Source organism: Danio aesculapii, chromosome 7 (genome assembly GCF_903798145.1).
Source record: "Danio aesculapii chromosome 7, fDanAes4.1, whole genome shotgun sequence".
Classification (NCBI taxonomy): Eukaryota; Metazoa; Chordata; class Actinopteri; order Cypriniformes; family Danionidae; genus Danio; species Danio aesculapii.
In genome coordinates, this window is record NC_079441.1 from 16,853,616 (window position 1) to 16,869,156 (window position 15,541).

The 15,541-nt window shown below is 33.0% G+C and overlaps 1 protein-coding gene across 1 annotated transcript in view; it reads right to left on the minus strand.

Annotated features, from left to right (window-relative positions):
* Nucleotides 1-322: 322 nt before the first annotated feature.
* Nucleotides 323-15,541, minus strand: part of mllt3 (MLLT3 super elongation complex subunit) — a 119,596-nt gene continuing 104,377 nt past the window's right edge. Inside the window, 7 exon segments of the mRNA XM_056461146.1 lie at nt 323-869; nt 6,589-6,660; nt 9,158-9,180; nt 9,183-9,222; nt 9,734-9,833; nt 10,435-10,573; nt 11,846-11,918. Coding sequence (XP_056317121.1) covers nt 738-869; nt 6,589-6,660; nt 9,158-9,180; nt 9,183-9,222; nt 9,734-9,833; nt 10,435-10,573; nt 11,846-11,918 — 579 coding nt within the window. The 3' untranslated portion in view covers nt 323-737.

Sequence of the window (15,541 nt, forward strand, 5' to 3'; positions counted from 1 at the left end):
TAGAAGTAACTAAAAAACTAGGGAAGTCAATGGCTCTTTTCCCCCCAACATTCTTCAATGTTTAACAGAAAAAAGAAACTCAAACAGGCTCAGAACAAGTGGAGGATGAGTAAATGATGGCAGAATTAAATTTTTTGGTGAACTAACTCTTTAACATTGTATTGTTTAGCAGTATTTAGCAGTATTCATTGAATCATAGAGCTAAAAGTCTTCATCCCGCCAGCAAAATCTGAAACCGTTGATACACAACATGAAAAATGTTGCTTATGGTCAATAAAAACAGTGAACGAAATCATGTTCCATTGCCAATGAGATGAGGATGTTCCCAAGTGCTTGCACAAGTTTAATTATCATTTGCACTTACACACACACACACACTTGAAACTCATACTCAATAAATAGACAGTGTGGTAAGGCAGTGTTGAAACATGCATTCATTCATCGCAAAAGAACCCATCAAACATTCATACGCAAGTAACAATATACACACAAATGTATGTTGTTTTGGAGCATTTTTTTGGCAATGTCGGATTATCAAGGCTTTTTGGGTGAAACTCTCCAGACTCGTGGAATAAATGTTGTCAACTTCTGAGGCGAGTCGAGAGACGAGAGGAGCTCTGGAATGAAAGCGGATCCTTTCCATTGCCTTACGAGTTTCTCTTTAGGAGGAACAAAAAACTAAAGGAGGGCAAAAAGGAGGTGATTTTCCTCCTGGCGGCAGCCAGCTGCACGAGTTTTCAAGACGATCCAGAAGTCTCCAGGTAGCTTTGCAGCTTCCGAACTGTGGTTTTGTCCAGAGAGCAGAGGTCAAAGTCAAAGGTTGTGTTTGTGATGTGAAAGTGTCCCGTTTCTTCAATGAGGTTTACAATCTGCAAGTAGAAGACAGAACATGTAATTACTCTTGCTTAAATTTAGCAGCTTTTGATTTAAACATTGTTTCCCAGTACTGGGTTATTTTAAATCTACAAATCACAGCAGAAAAGAGACTGAAACTGAGAGAGATTCAGTTAAAAACCGTGATTCATTCAGTAAAAAAGGCATGTAACGTCTTCATAAGCGAATATCGGATTCACTGGTTCACGAGATTGTCAAAAATGCTTCTGCAGTAAGAAAACAAGTAAAGTCATTTAATCATTTGTTCAGAGGAATCACCTAAAAACGCTCTGATTCATCATGTAATGAACCAAGTGAAGTCTTAAATAAGGTACTGAATCTTTTGCTCCAGAGATTCTTTCAATAAGGCAGATTTTTCAACGAAACAACTGAGGTTTTTTTTTAAGAGTCAGTAAATCATTCATTCACTTGATTTAATTAAAAACAACGATTCTTCTAGTAATGAATCAAGAGAAGTCTTAAATGAGGTACTGAATTATTTGCCCTAGAGAGTCATTCAAAACTGCTGATTTAATGCTTTAAATTTAATAAAATTGCTAATTTATCACGTATGAAACAAGTGAGATTTTTTATTTTTTTAAAAAAGAGTCAGTAAATCATTCATTCACATGATTCATTTAAAAGCAATGATTCATCTAGTAATGAACCAAGTTAAGTTTTAAATTAGTTACTGAATCATTTGTTCCAAAGATTCATTAAAAAATGCTGATTTCTCAAATATTAAACAAGTGAGTTTAAGAGAGTCAGTAAATCATTCATTCACCAAAATGATTCATGTAGTAATGAACCAAATAAAGTCTACATACATGACAAATCAGTGTTTTTTACTTGGTTTATTCATTTACGAACCAGGTGAAGTCTTATATGAGGTACTGAATCATTTGCTAGAGATTTGTTCGAAAATACTGATTTATTAAGTATTAAACAAGTAAGTTTTTTTAAAGAGTCTGTGAATCATTCATTTAAAAGCAATAAATCATCTAGTAATGAACCAAGTGAAGTCTTAAATGAGTTACTAAATCATTTGCTCAAGAGATTCATTCAAAAATGCTGATTTATGAAAGAAGTGCGTTTTTTAACAGAGCCGGTGAATCGTTCATTCACATGATTCATTTAAAAGCAATGATTCATCTCAGTGTTTCCTCTAGGATTTGTTCCAGCTGTGGCGGCAGACTGTTAGGCCTTTTACACAGATCTACCAACTGTCTGTGGCGTTATTTCAATAACAAATGTTGTGTGCGCAGTATTAGAAGTCGAGAGCGCATTCATGTAATACGAGCATGTTAATCTCTTTGCTTGCATGCCGATTTCCTCTGTTCGTACACAAAACTTCTTGTGCGCCCTCAAATATACGCTGCTCAAGTGCAGATTATCTTGTGCGCTCTCAAATAAACGCTGAATAAATGCTGAAGTGTGATTTAGTGCGTTTATGTAACAAGTATGTCTCCAACATTCATTGGATTAGCTGGGAATATTTATGAATTTCTCCAATAGACTTACAATAATGCGTCCTGAAGTAAAGTGAAGCGGAGAAACGGAAACCATGTTCATCTTAACCAAAGAGCCTAGAATGATTCAATGCTCTTTGTCTTAACTGAAAGCATCGCCGTGTTTGCTAGCGTCACGCATCACGCACCTGTCAGTCAGTCACCATGTCACCCTAAAGGGTAAACAAATGACGCACAGCACTTCTATGATTACAGAAAAGGTTGCGCTGTTATAATTCACTTACCATTTATCGCATTTTGTTGAGATTATATTGCTCTATTAAAAAACAACAACGACTGAATGTTTTGAATGAGAAGTAATGTAGCAGTGGCGGGGTGAATTTTGGTGTAGCACCCCGCCATGGAAGAATGAATGTAGCGGAAACCATGCATCCAGTCATGAACAAAGTGAAGTGTTAAATGAGTTACTGAATCATTTGTTTCAGATATTCCCCGTCGTTAAATGCTGATTTATCAAGTATGAAGCAAGTGAAGTTCTTATAAGTGAGAAGTGAATCACTCATTAACAGCATTATTTGAAAGAGCAAATTCATCCAGTAATAACGCAAGAGAAGTTTTTATAACTGGGTCACTGAATCATTCAGTCAAGAGATTCATTAAAACATAACACTGATTCCTGTAACCGAGCAAGTCTTCAAAACAAAAGCCATTCATTCAAACAATCCACTAGTTGTTTGCTGTTTTGATTTTACTGATCGATTCAGAACTGAGATTTCTATATATAAAAAAAAAATAAATAAATAATAATAATACAGATCTCCAGGATCATGCATTTTTAGTATGAACAGGACTCATTTTTCCTCAGAAAATCTACTTCAATATTACTCTGCAGTTTTATGATCAGAATGACCCATTCAGAAGCATCCTTTCTCAGTGGGCATTCTGAATCTTACACAAAGCCCTATTGACTCTGCATGATGTGTTGGGTCTGATTGTAATGAGGAAGCTGCTTCACCAAACCAGCCTCTTATTGGTTCCAGTCCTGCGGGTTCGGATGGGATTGAACTGGTGATTAAGGAGCAAGGAGGGAGGGGGGGGGGGGGGTCTTCAGAGTGGCCACATGGATTAAACTGGCCAGTAATGGGACCCAAACCTGATCCGTTTCACACTACAAAGCAAAAGTCGCATATGGAAAGAATTTCTTCCATTTCTCCTGAATGCGAGCCAAAAACACACAGAGACCCAGAGGCCTGTTATGACACTGAAGATAGAAGTCAGCTGTTCCAGAGCCCGTAGCCTGGACCGAAAGAAAAACAACAACATGGATGTTCTGCAATTGTTTAATTTAGGAAGTTTAAGACGACAGCAAGTCTATTGTAAAAGTTGTTGGTCATATAATTTACTATGATGATAGTAAAATGATAAAATATATATAAGTTATACATTCATTTATTCATTCATTTTATTTTCAGCTTAGTCCCTTTATTAATCAGGGATCGCCACAGTGAAATGAACCGCCAACTTATCCAGCATATGTTTTACGCAGCGGATGCCCTTCCAGCCGCAACCCAAAACTGGGAATAAGTTATACATTAACTTGAATATGTTACCTATTTTGCTTATTAAATTGATTTTTAAAAATATTATATAATATGCAATAAATTAAATTACATTAAAATAAGTCAATTTGTGCATCCTTTTGATTTTTTTATTTATTTTTTTCCCTAATTTCTGTTTAATGGAGAGATTTTTCAACACATTTCTAAACATAATAGTTTTAATAACTCATTTCTAATAACTGATTTATTTTATCTTTGCCATGATGACAGTAAATAATATTTTACTAGATATTTTTCAAGACACTTCTATACAGCTTAAAGTGATAAAGTGATTCTATACAGCTTAACTAGGTTAATTAGGCTAACTAGGCAGGTTAGGGTAATTAGGCAAGTTATTGTATGACGATGGTTTGTTCTGTAGAATGAAAAAATATAGCTTAAAGGGGCTAATAATCTTGACCTTAAAATGATTCATAAAAAATTTCAAACTGCTTTTATTCTAGCCAAAATAAAACAAATAAGGCTTTCTCCAGAAGAAAAAATATTATCAGACATACTGTGAAAATTTCCTTACTCTGTTAAACATCATTTGGGAAATATTTAAAAAAGAAAAAAATTCAAAGGGGGGCTAATAATTCTGACTTCAACTTTATAAACAATTATTTTAAATAAGTTAATATAAGTGCTTTTTAAATATAGATTTAACATCTATGTTTATTTTATCTTTAAATATATTTTAGTTATCCGGACACTAAAACTGTCCATTTACATACAAACAAATATACACCCACCGGCCACTTTATTAGGTACAACTGCTCATTAACGCAAATTTCTAATCAGCCAATCAAATGGCAGCAATTCAATGCATTTAGGCATGTAGACATGGTCAAGACAACCTGCTGCAGTTCAAACCAAGAATCAGAATGGAGAAGAAAGGTGATTCAAGTGACTTTGAACGTGGCATGGTTGTTGTTGCCAGACGGGCTGGTCTAAGTATTTCAGAAACTGCTGATCTGCTGGGATTTTCACGCACAACCATCTCTAGGGTTTATAGAGAATGGTCTGAAAAAGAAAAAATATCCAGTGAGCTGCAGTTCTGTGAGCGCAAATGCCTTATTGATGCCAGAGGTCAGAGGAGAATGGCCAGACTGGTTCAAGCTGATAGAAAGGCAACAGTAACTCAAATAACCACTCTTTACAACCGAGTTATGCAGAAGAGCATCTCTGAACACACAACACGTCCAACCTTGAGGCAGATGGGCTACAGCAGCAGAAGACCACACCGGAAGCCACTCCTGTAAGCTAAGAACAGGAAACTGAGGCTTCAATTCACACAGGCTCACCAAAATTGGACAATAGAAGATTGGAATAACGTTGCCTGGTCTGATGAGTCTTGATGTCTATTGCCACATTCGGACAGTAGGGTCAGAATTTGGCGTCAGCAACATAAAAGCATGGATCCATCCTCCATTGTATCAATGGTTCAGGCTGGTGGTGGTGGTGGAATGGTGTGGGGGATATTTTCTTGGCACACTTTGGCTCCATTAGTACCAATTCAGCATCGTGTCAACGCCACAGCCTACCTGAGTATTGTTGCTGACCATGTCCATCTCTTTATGACCACAGTGTACCCATCCTCTGATGGCTACTTCCAGCAGTGTTACGCACCATGTCATAAAGCGTGAATCATCTCAGACTGGTTTCTTGAACATGACAAGGAGTTCAGTGTACTCAAATGGCCTCCACAGTCACTAGATCTAAATTCAATAGAGCACCTTTGGGATGTGGTGGAACGGGAGATTCGCATCATGGATGTGCACCTGACAAATCTGCAGCAACTGCAGGGTACTATCATGTCAACATGGATCAAAATCTCTGAGGAATATTTCCAGTACTTGTTGAATCTATGCCACGAAGGATTAAGGCAGTTCTGAAGGCAAAAACTGGTTCAACCTGGTACTAGTAAGGTGTACAGTAACTAATAAAGTGGCCGATGAGTGTATATATATATGCACGCACACACACACACACACGTTTTAGAATTTACAAATGCACATGTATAGATGTAGATATAACATTTATTTTCCCTACAAATCTATTGCAGCAGGACAATTAAATAAAGCTTGCCAATGACATCAACAAATTTTCCAGGTTGCGTCAATCGGTAATCATGCAAGTTAATCAATGCTGTATCTTGTTGCGGAGGAGGATGATTATTTCTCAAAATGCTGCAGGATTAGCTTGATTAAGATGTACGTTTGCACTGTTTGGACTTCATTCGGGATGTTTTCCAGACTTCAACCACCACAAGCTTTGCAACAGAAAGGCACGGCAAAAATCTTGGAAGGAAAGCAGCACCGAATTACTCTCCATTGTGTCAAAGCAAACAGCCCTCAAACAGCAGGGATTACGCGCCGCAAAGAGTTTATTTGGCAAGACAAAACCTACAGTTACCAGTATGATTTATAACAGCCAGACCATCAACGACATGTTAATGCTGTGGGTAATAATGTTAAACTTTACAGGTGTCTTCACTTTCTGGTAAAGCTCTCTGTGATCCTTAAATTTAAGTCTCATGTTGCCTCATAAAGGTCATTTCGAGCTGTAGAAATACAGTCTCGTGTGCAGAAATGTGAGTGATTCGGGAAAAAGCGGATTTCTGACAGCACACGCTCTTCATTTATTACCTGCTGTAATATGTGCCTTTCCCTCAGTGCCATTAGTCTTCTGTGAAGCTCCACCAGCTCATCCAAGTATGCCTGGGGAGAAAGATCTTACATTAATCAAGAAAAAAAAGGAGACATGTTTCAGATCAATCACGCTTTTATACAATGTGGCATGGATCAAACCGTTGTGCTGCACATTTTTTTGCTTATTGGACTAAAATGGTTTCAAAATTGTTTAAAGCAAACAATAATGTACTTATTATATTTAAACATTTACATATTTATGGTGAGACAGCGCAGGCAAAAACATTGGGTCGCATTTACTAGTAACTGCGTATGTTATTCCATAGGCACATATGAAGTTCTCATGAAAAATTTCAGCTAATTCACAACACGTGTAGATGCACATGAGCTTTTTCCTACATTTGGAGTAGGGATGCACAGATACCATTTTTTTGGAACCAATCCTGATCACAAAATTCTGAGTATCGACCGATACAGATCCGATCCCGATACTGTGACGTTTTTTATTTTATTTTTCCATAGAACAATTTCTATAGTTCTTGTGATAAACTCAAATAATACATGATGCCTGCTGTAAACTAGGCTACATTATTAGAGCATTCCTTATAACATTGATCTGTAGTGGTCCAGCTTAGGTTTCCTTTTTTAATATTAAGATTTTTCCTTGAACTCTGTAACAGGCTACTTTTGACCCTAATCAAAACACAAACTGATCTGTTAAATAAAATGTTATTATAAATAAAATTACAGTGAAATATCCCATTTCAGATAAGCCTATATTAGGCTTAATAATTTTCTGTTAATGACAATCCATATTGCGGCCGTCAGTTTCACTTTTATTAGTTTAATCAACTACTTTGACCACAATGAGCCAGGCTTTACAAACTATTCGCAGCACTTAAAGTATTCCCCTCAGACGAATAAACTCAGTCGGAAGGATGAGAGAACAGAAACATTTAATAATAATAATAACAATAATAATAATACAAAATAATTTATTGCGCAGCCGGATGCGTGAATGAAGCGCTTGATGCATCACTGAGACACAGTGCGCAGCCCTCCGGTATTTGCGGACACTTCCAATCCAAAACAGCAGCAAAAAGGGAGGAAATCAGTGCGTTGAGGATCTGTCCAATGTATTTTTGAGCCTTTTCTAGTTTTCAATATCAGTTAGGCCTACTTTGTGTGTGAAAAGCGGGTAATAACCCTCTCCACTCCAGTGTTGTGAATGTGATCTGCTGATCTCACAGATACAGCGCAACATGATTTAGAAACAGCAGTGAACTCTTTGTTTCAGGTCAAAATGAAGCCATTTAATGCAAAACTAAATGCATTTCTCCACTGGTTACTTGTATTAACAGGAACAAATAGTCTTGGAGAAAGTTTGTCGAGTTGTCATAAACACGACATACATTTTGAATTGTGAATGGAGAATGATTGAAAGGCGCGGCGGCGGGAAGCGCTGAAGTAAACATGAATTTAACCACGTGAATATTCATCTGTATACTTCACATTAAACTGTAGAATAGCTTCAGAATATTTGAGATATAGTAGCCTACATGACAACTTTCGAGGCACTTATAATAGGCTACATTCATGGCTTTAGTTGGATTATAAATTACACAGAATGTAGCGCGCATGCAAGATCGGATTTGGATCGGTAGCAGCTGGCCGATACCCGATCCAGCAAAAATATGCAGTGTCGAACCGATATCTGATGCAAGTATCAGGATCAGTGCATCCCTAATTTGGAGTCTTATAAATGAGCACCCAAATACATGAGGTTATCATTTTGCATAATACACACCCAAACCAGCTCCATATAAGCCACCAAAACAAAAGACAAAAAAGGAGAATTTTAACAATAAAGAACATGAGCTTCTGCTGTCTGAAGTGGAATCCAAAAAAGTGTCCAAATTAAAAAAGTTGCAGGTATATTTAATATATTCTTATGTATGTACAGTCAAAATTATTAGCCCACCTGTTTATTTTTTTCCCCAATTTCTGTTTAATGGAGAGAAGATTTTTTTTTCAACACATTTCTAAACATAATAGTTTTAATAACTCATCTCAAATAACTGATTTATTTTGTCTTTGCCATGATGACAGTAAATAATATTTTTCAAGACACTTCTATACAGCTTAAAGTGACATTTAAAGGCTTAGCTAGGTTAATTAGGTTAACTAGGCAGGTTAGGGTAATTAGGCAAGTTATTGTATAATGATGGTTTGTTCTGTTGAGAGAGAAAAATTTCCTAATGGGGCTAATAATTTTGACCTTAAAATGGTTTTAAAAAAAAATTTATCTGCTTTTATTCTAGCCAAAATAAAACAAATAAGACTTTCTCTTGAAGAAAAAATATTATCAGACATTCTGTGAAAGTTTCCTTGCTCTGTTAAACATCATTTGGGAAATATTTAGAAAGGAGAAAAAAAAAAGAAAAAAAAAAAAAAAAAAAAAAAAGGGGGGGGGGGGGTTGGGGGGGTAATAATTCTGACTTCAACAGAATGTATATATTATGTAACAATTATGGAATACAGCAGATTAAATGAAATATCTGCTTACCTTGTCACAGTCAATGTTTTTATTTTGTCCATCTTTGTTTGTTTCATAGGACCCTTCACATCAATCTGCAAAATGATTAATAATTTAAGCATATTATAATAAACACACCAACATTTACAAGTTTGGTGTCTATAAGATTTAAGCAATATTTACTTTTTGCAACAAAAACACTAGAAACACCGAATTCTATAATTATAAGAATGGTCTGTCATCAGCAGCACGGTGGCTCGGTGGTTAGCACTGTCGCCTCACAGCAAAAAGGTCGCTGATTTGAGTCCCGGATAGGTCAGTTGGCATTTCTGTGTTTTATATATATATATATATATATATATATATATATATATATATATATATATATATATATATATATATATATAAATAAAATGACTTTCTTATTCCTTCAGCCCACATTTACTCAGTTAAGCCCTTCTATAATGCACTGACAGTTCAGTTCAGTTTCCCTTTCCTCCACATATAATTTCCATTTGGTTCTCTTGATAAGCACTAGAGCTGATAAACGGCCGACTGAAAACCTCACCTGAGGACTGAATGAGACAGAAGGTGACTGCGGCTCACCTGGTTACTGCTGTTTTTCAGCAGCGGTGGAGGATCATTATGGGGCAGCGGTGAAGAGCCAGAGCTGTTTTCACTCTCACTGCCGTCACTTAAACTCACCCTGCAAAACACATGACATTTTCACCATTCATTATCCACACGTCAGCATGATATGCAGTCATGGACATACAGCTGAAGTCAGAATTATTAGCCCTCCTGAATTACTAGCCCCTCTGTATACTTTTTTCCCTAATTTCTGTTTAACGGAGAGAAGACTTTTTTCAACATTTCTAAACATAATAGTTGTAATAACTCATTTCTAATAACTGATTTATTTTATCTTTGCCATGATGACAGTAAATAATATTTGATTAGATATTTTTCAAGACACTTCTATACAGCTTAAAGTGACACTTTAAAGGCTAAACTAGGTTAATTAAGTTAACTAGGCAGGTTAGGGTAAATAGGCATAATATGGCTATAAGAGGCTAATAGTTTTGATCTTAAAGGGGTTTTTAAAAATTTAAAACTGCTTTTATTCTAGCTGAAATAAAACAATTAAGACTTTCTCCAGAAGATTTTTTTAGAATACACTGTAAAAATTCCTTGCTCTATTACACATCATTTCACATCATCACAACAAACTTCACAGGAGGGCTAACAATTTAGATTTCATCTGTATATATGAAAACAAAAATGTGGGTTTTTTGGTAGATATTTACCTGCGGTGTCGATGTGTCATTTGTGTGTGCACTGGTCGCTCCAAGTCAGAGTCCATGTCATTATCTTCGTCCTCTTCTGAATCCTCTTCATTTTCATCAGAGTGCAAATCTGGGATCACGGAGCGCAAAGGGCCCAACACTATATATATGAATAAGAAAGGGGGGGAGGGGTGGGGGGCATTTCTTACTTTAGTGCACAGGAATCAAAATTAGTTCCTGGAGGGCTGAAGCTCTGAACAGTGTAGTTCCAACCCTAATTAAACACAGTTAATCAAACTAATTGAGTCCATCAGCCTTGTTTGAAACCTACAAGTAAGTGTGTCGGTGCAGGGTTGTAACTAAACTATGCAGGGCTGAGTTTGACACCACTGCCTTAGTGCATGATTAGTGTGTGTATGGAGTGTATATTTAGTGATCAATCAGGGCCTAAACACACACTTGCTAAGCATCTTTCTAAATGTGTAAAGAGAATGGTTTATAAATCATAAGCATTTCAAAAGATGTTTCTCTGTGATTTTCTGTCAAAATAAAACAGCTATAATTAATTTTTAAAAGAGAGAAAAAAAAATTACATATTTATATAATTATAGTATATATATATATATATAATTATAGTGTATATATAATTATAGTGTATATATATATATATATATATATATATATATATATATATATATATATACATATATATATATATTTTTATAAATAATTATAGTGCATATATATATATGTATGTATATAAATAATTATAGTGTATATATATATATATATATATATATATATATATATATATATATATATATATATATATATATATATATATATATGTATATATATATATATATATGTATATATATGTATATATATGTATATATATGTATATATGTATATATATATGTATATATGTATATATGTGTATATATATATATATATATATATATATATATATATATATATATATATATATATATATATATATATATATATATATATATATATATATATATATATATAAATATAAAATGTTTTTTTTTTGCAGTTTTACTGTCATTATAAAACAATATAATTATAAATTATAAACCTACTCATCATTCTACAGTACTACAGTTTTATTAAGTTTTATTTACTTGCTTACACTTAATTTTAGTAACAATACAAAATTGAAATATCCATAATAAGAAAAAATACTAGATTGAATTCAATTTGTGGTGATCATGTTCATGGCATACATATATTAGTGATCTTTGTTAAATTCCATAAATATTATTAAAATGCATTTATTATTATTATTATTTTTATTATTATTAAAATAAAGTAGTGAGTACAGAAAAATGGGCTTGACATAGTGACCATAATACAGGTCAGGCTTTCGCCAAGGAGGATAAAATGTGTCAAATTTGTGAAATGTCACCTTGGCGTTTGTGTCCACGTCCAAAGCCGGAGCTGGAACTGGAGCTGGAGCTGGCAGGACTCGGCTGATCTGACTGGGGGAGAAAAAAAAGGAAAAGTACAAACTCATTAAAACAATTAATAATAATACTTGAAACCTTTTGGGTTTTTTGTGCTTAAAAATTCTGAGCATAAAAATACATACAGTTGAAGTCAGAATTATTAGCCCCTCTTTGATTTTTTTTTCCTTGTAATTATTTCCCAAATGATGTTTAACAGCGCAAGGAAATTTTCACAGTATGTCTGATAATATTTTTTCTTCTGGAGAAAGTCTTATTTGTTTTATTTCGACTACAATAAAATCATTTTATTTTAATCCAGTTAAAGGTCAAAATTATTAGCCCCTTTAAGCTATATTTTTTTGATAATCTACAGAACAAACCATCGTTATATAATAACTTGCCTAATTACCCTAACCTGCCTAAATAACCAAATTAACCGAGTTAAGCCTTTAAACGTCACTTTAAGCTGTATAGAAGTCCTGAAAAATATCTAATCAAATATTATTTACTGTCATCATGGCAAAGATTAAATTAATCAGGTATTCGAAATGAGTTATTAAAACTATTATGTTTAGAATTGCGTTGAAACAAATCTTCTCTCCGTTAAACAGAAATTGGGGAAAAAATAAACAGCCAGGCTAATAATTCAGGGGGCTAATAATTCTGACTTCAACTGTATATATATATATATATATATATATATATATATATATATATATATATATATATATATATATATTTCAGTATATATATTTCAGTATATATATATATATATATATATATATATATATATATATATATATATATATATATATATATATATATATATATATATATATATATATATATATATATATATATATATGGATATTCTGTGTGAACATTTGCAAAACCTTGTACACTATTGCAATGACTCATGACTTGGGTCCAAAAAAGTATATTTAAGTATTTAAGTATTTAAGTATTATTATGCCATGAATCTAACAAAAAGAAAGAAAAAGAAAAAAAAGAAAGAAAGAAAGAAAGAAAGAAAGAAAGAAAGAAAGAAAGAAAGAAAGAAAGAAAAAAGAGAAGTATGACACAGAAAAAGAAAAAAAGAAAAATATAAAGCGAAAGAAAGAAAAAAAGGAAAAGAATGACAGAAAGAAAAAAGCGAAAGAAAGAAAGAAAAAAGAAAGAAAAAGAATGACAAAGAAATAGAAAGAAGAAAGAAAGAAAGAAAAAAGCAAGAAAGAAAAAACAAAGAAAAAGAATGAAGCAAAAGCCAAAGAAAGAAAAAGCGAAAGAACATAAAAATTAAAAATAAAGAAAGAAAAGAAGAAAGAAAAATAAAAGCAAAAGAAAGAAAGAAAGAAAGAAAGAATGAAAGAAAAATATGACAAAGAAAAAGAAAGAAAAAAGAAAGAAACAAAAGAAAAAGAAAAAGAATAAGCGTAAGAAATATAAGAACGAAAAAGTATGACAAAGAAAAGAAAGAAAGAAAAAGAAAAAGAAAAAGAAAGAAAGAAAGAAAGAAAGAGAATGACAAAGAAAAGAAAGACAAATAAAGATACAGAAAGAATGCAAACGTAACATTTTTAGTCATTTTCAGATGTGTTATGTTGTGAATTGAAAAATACGCTAACAAAAACACTATAAAAAACTGGAGGTTTTTGTAGTTTCATGTTTTCACACTGAGTATTAAAAGACTTCAATTGCAAAAACATTGATTTCTAAAAACACTTCTAAAAATTGTTTTAAATATTTATTAAAAAATGACTATTTTAACAGAGCTAAAGAACTAAAACAGCACACACTCAAACACATACACACACACACACACACACAAGACGTGATTACGCACAAATGCCTCTTGACACCTCGTAACACAGGTTTAAAAGCAGACTCTAAAAAGAAGTGAATGTAGTTCCTCGTGAGGCCATTTTCAGGATCATCTGTTCCTCAGCAGAGGCTTTGATGGAGCTTTAGTGTCACTTCCTCACTGTAAATCAGAGCTCTCCCTCTTCACCAGGCCTAATGAAGGCTGATTTATGACCACACTGATCCCTCCAGGGCCACGTTCACACTAAAGCTCCCGCTCACACACACGTCTGCGTGCTTTAAGAGCCAGAACAGCCACTGAAAAGATTCAACTCGCATATTAGACAACACCAACACAAATGATGTCACTAAAACAGTCAATATGTACCACGAGGAGACCAAAACAAAGGCTACTAAAGACTGTGCGATTAGTATGAAAGTTGTTTTTTGTTCACTAAAGACGTATTTAATATAAAAAATACTGTAAAATTTGGTTTTCTTACTGAATGTGGTTTATTATGTAATTTATTATTGTGATTAAAAGCAGAATTTTTAGCATCAACACTTCAGTCTTTAGTGATCAATCAGACAGAATTATAAATCAGAAATAATCAATAAATATTATGATATGAAAACTGTCGGGCTTCTTCATATTTTTGTTGACATTATAACACACAATTGTACCAATGCCAGGTGTTTACTTTCATTTGATAGAAATTTTACCACAAAAATATGAAGCACAAAACAATTCTTTCAACATTTATAGTTAGAAGAATCATCATTATTGATTAGGAAAGAGACAATAATATTTGATCATAACAGAGAAGCAAATCAGTATATTATAATGATTTCAGAACTATAATGTGACGCTGAAGACTGGAATTATGATGCTGAAAAATCAGCTTTGAATTATGGGAATAAATGACATTAAGCTATATTCAATAAGAAATTAGTTAGTTTAAATTGCAATAATATTTCACTATTTGTCAGTTTTTACTGTATTTCTTTCAGCCTTGTTGAGATGAATATGGCTTCATTTCAAAAACATTTGAAAAATTTGCGTATGTACTGATAATACAGATGGAAAAACATGGGAAAGTAAATTAAACACTTTATATTTTAACTTTATTTTGTTCGTTTTTTTAACTCTATTTTGTTTTTGTATATTTTATATGCAGTGTATTTATATATAATTTGTATATATTATAACTGCAGCATTTAACTGAAAACTAAAAAAATAAATAAATAAATAAACCTGAACAAATATGACATGCAAACATACAAACAACAAAAAAATAAATAGTAAAAAAAAAAAATCTAATTGATTTATAGATCTACAATTTACAGATATTCATTTACAATTTTCTTGATTCGTGGGGGAGACAAGTATTGAACAAATCACAATTTTTCTTGAAGGTGTCATTGACTTGACTTTGCCAGATATTGGTAACAACAGAAGAAATTCATATACGCAAAGAAAACAAAACTAATAAGCAGGGCTGCCACTAACGATTACTTTAATAATCGATTAATCTGACGATTACTTTTTTGATTAATTGATTGATCGGATAAAAAAAAACAAGAAAAACATGAATTTTCAACCCTTTATTCAAAAAAGCTCATCCATGAGCTAAAAAACTAAGTAGTTTTGTCCTGTTTTCAATCCTAATATCTAAAAAAAAAAAATTTAATCAAGAATCTTATTTTCTAAAAAAAAAAAAAAAAACACCTCAATATTGGGTGATTGTTTGCTTAAAACAAGCTAAATTATTGACAATGGGGTAAAAAAAATTATCTTAATGAGATATAATCTCAAACGCAAGTTCATTTTCACACCATTTCTTGTCTATAGTCTT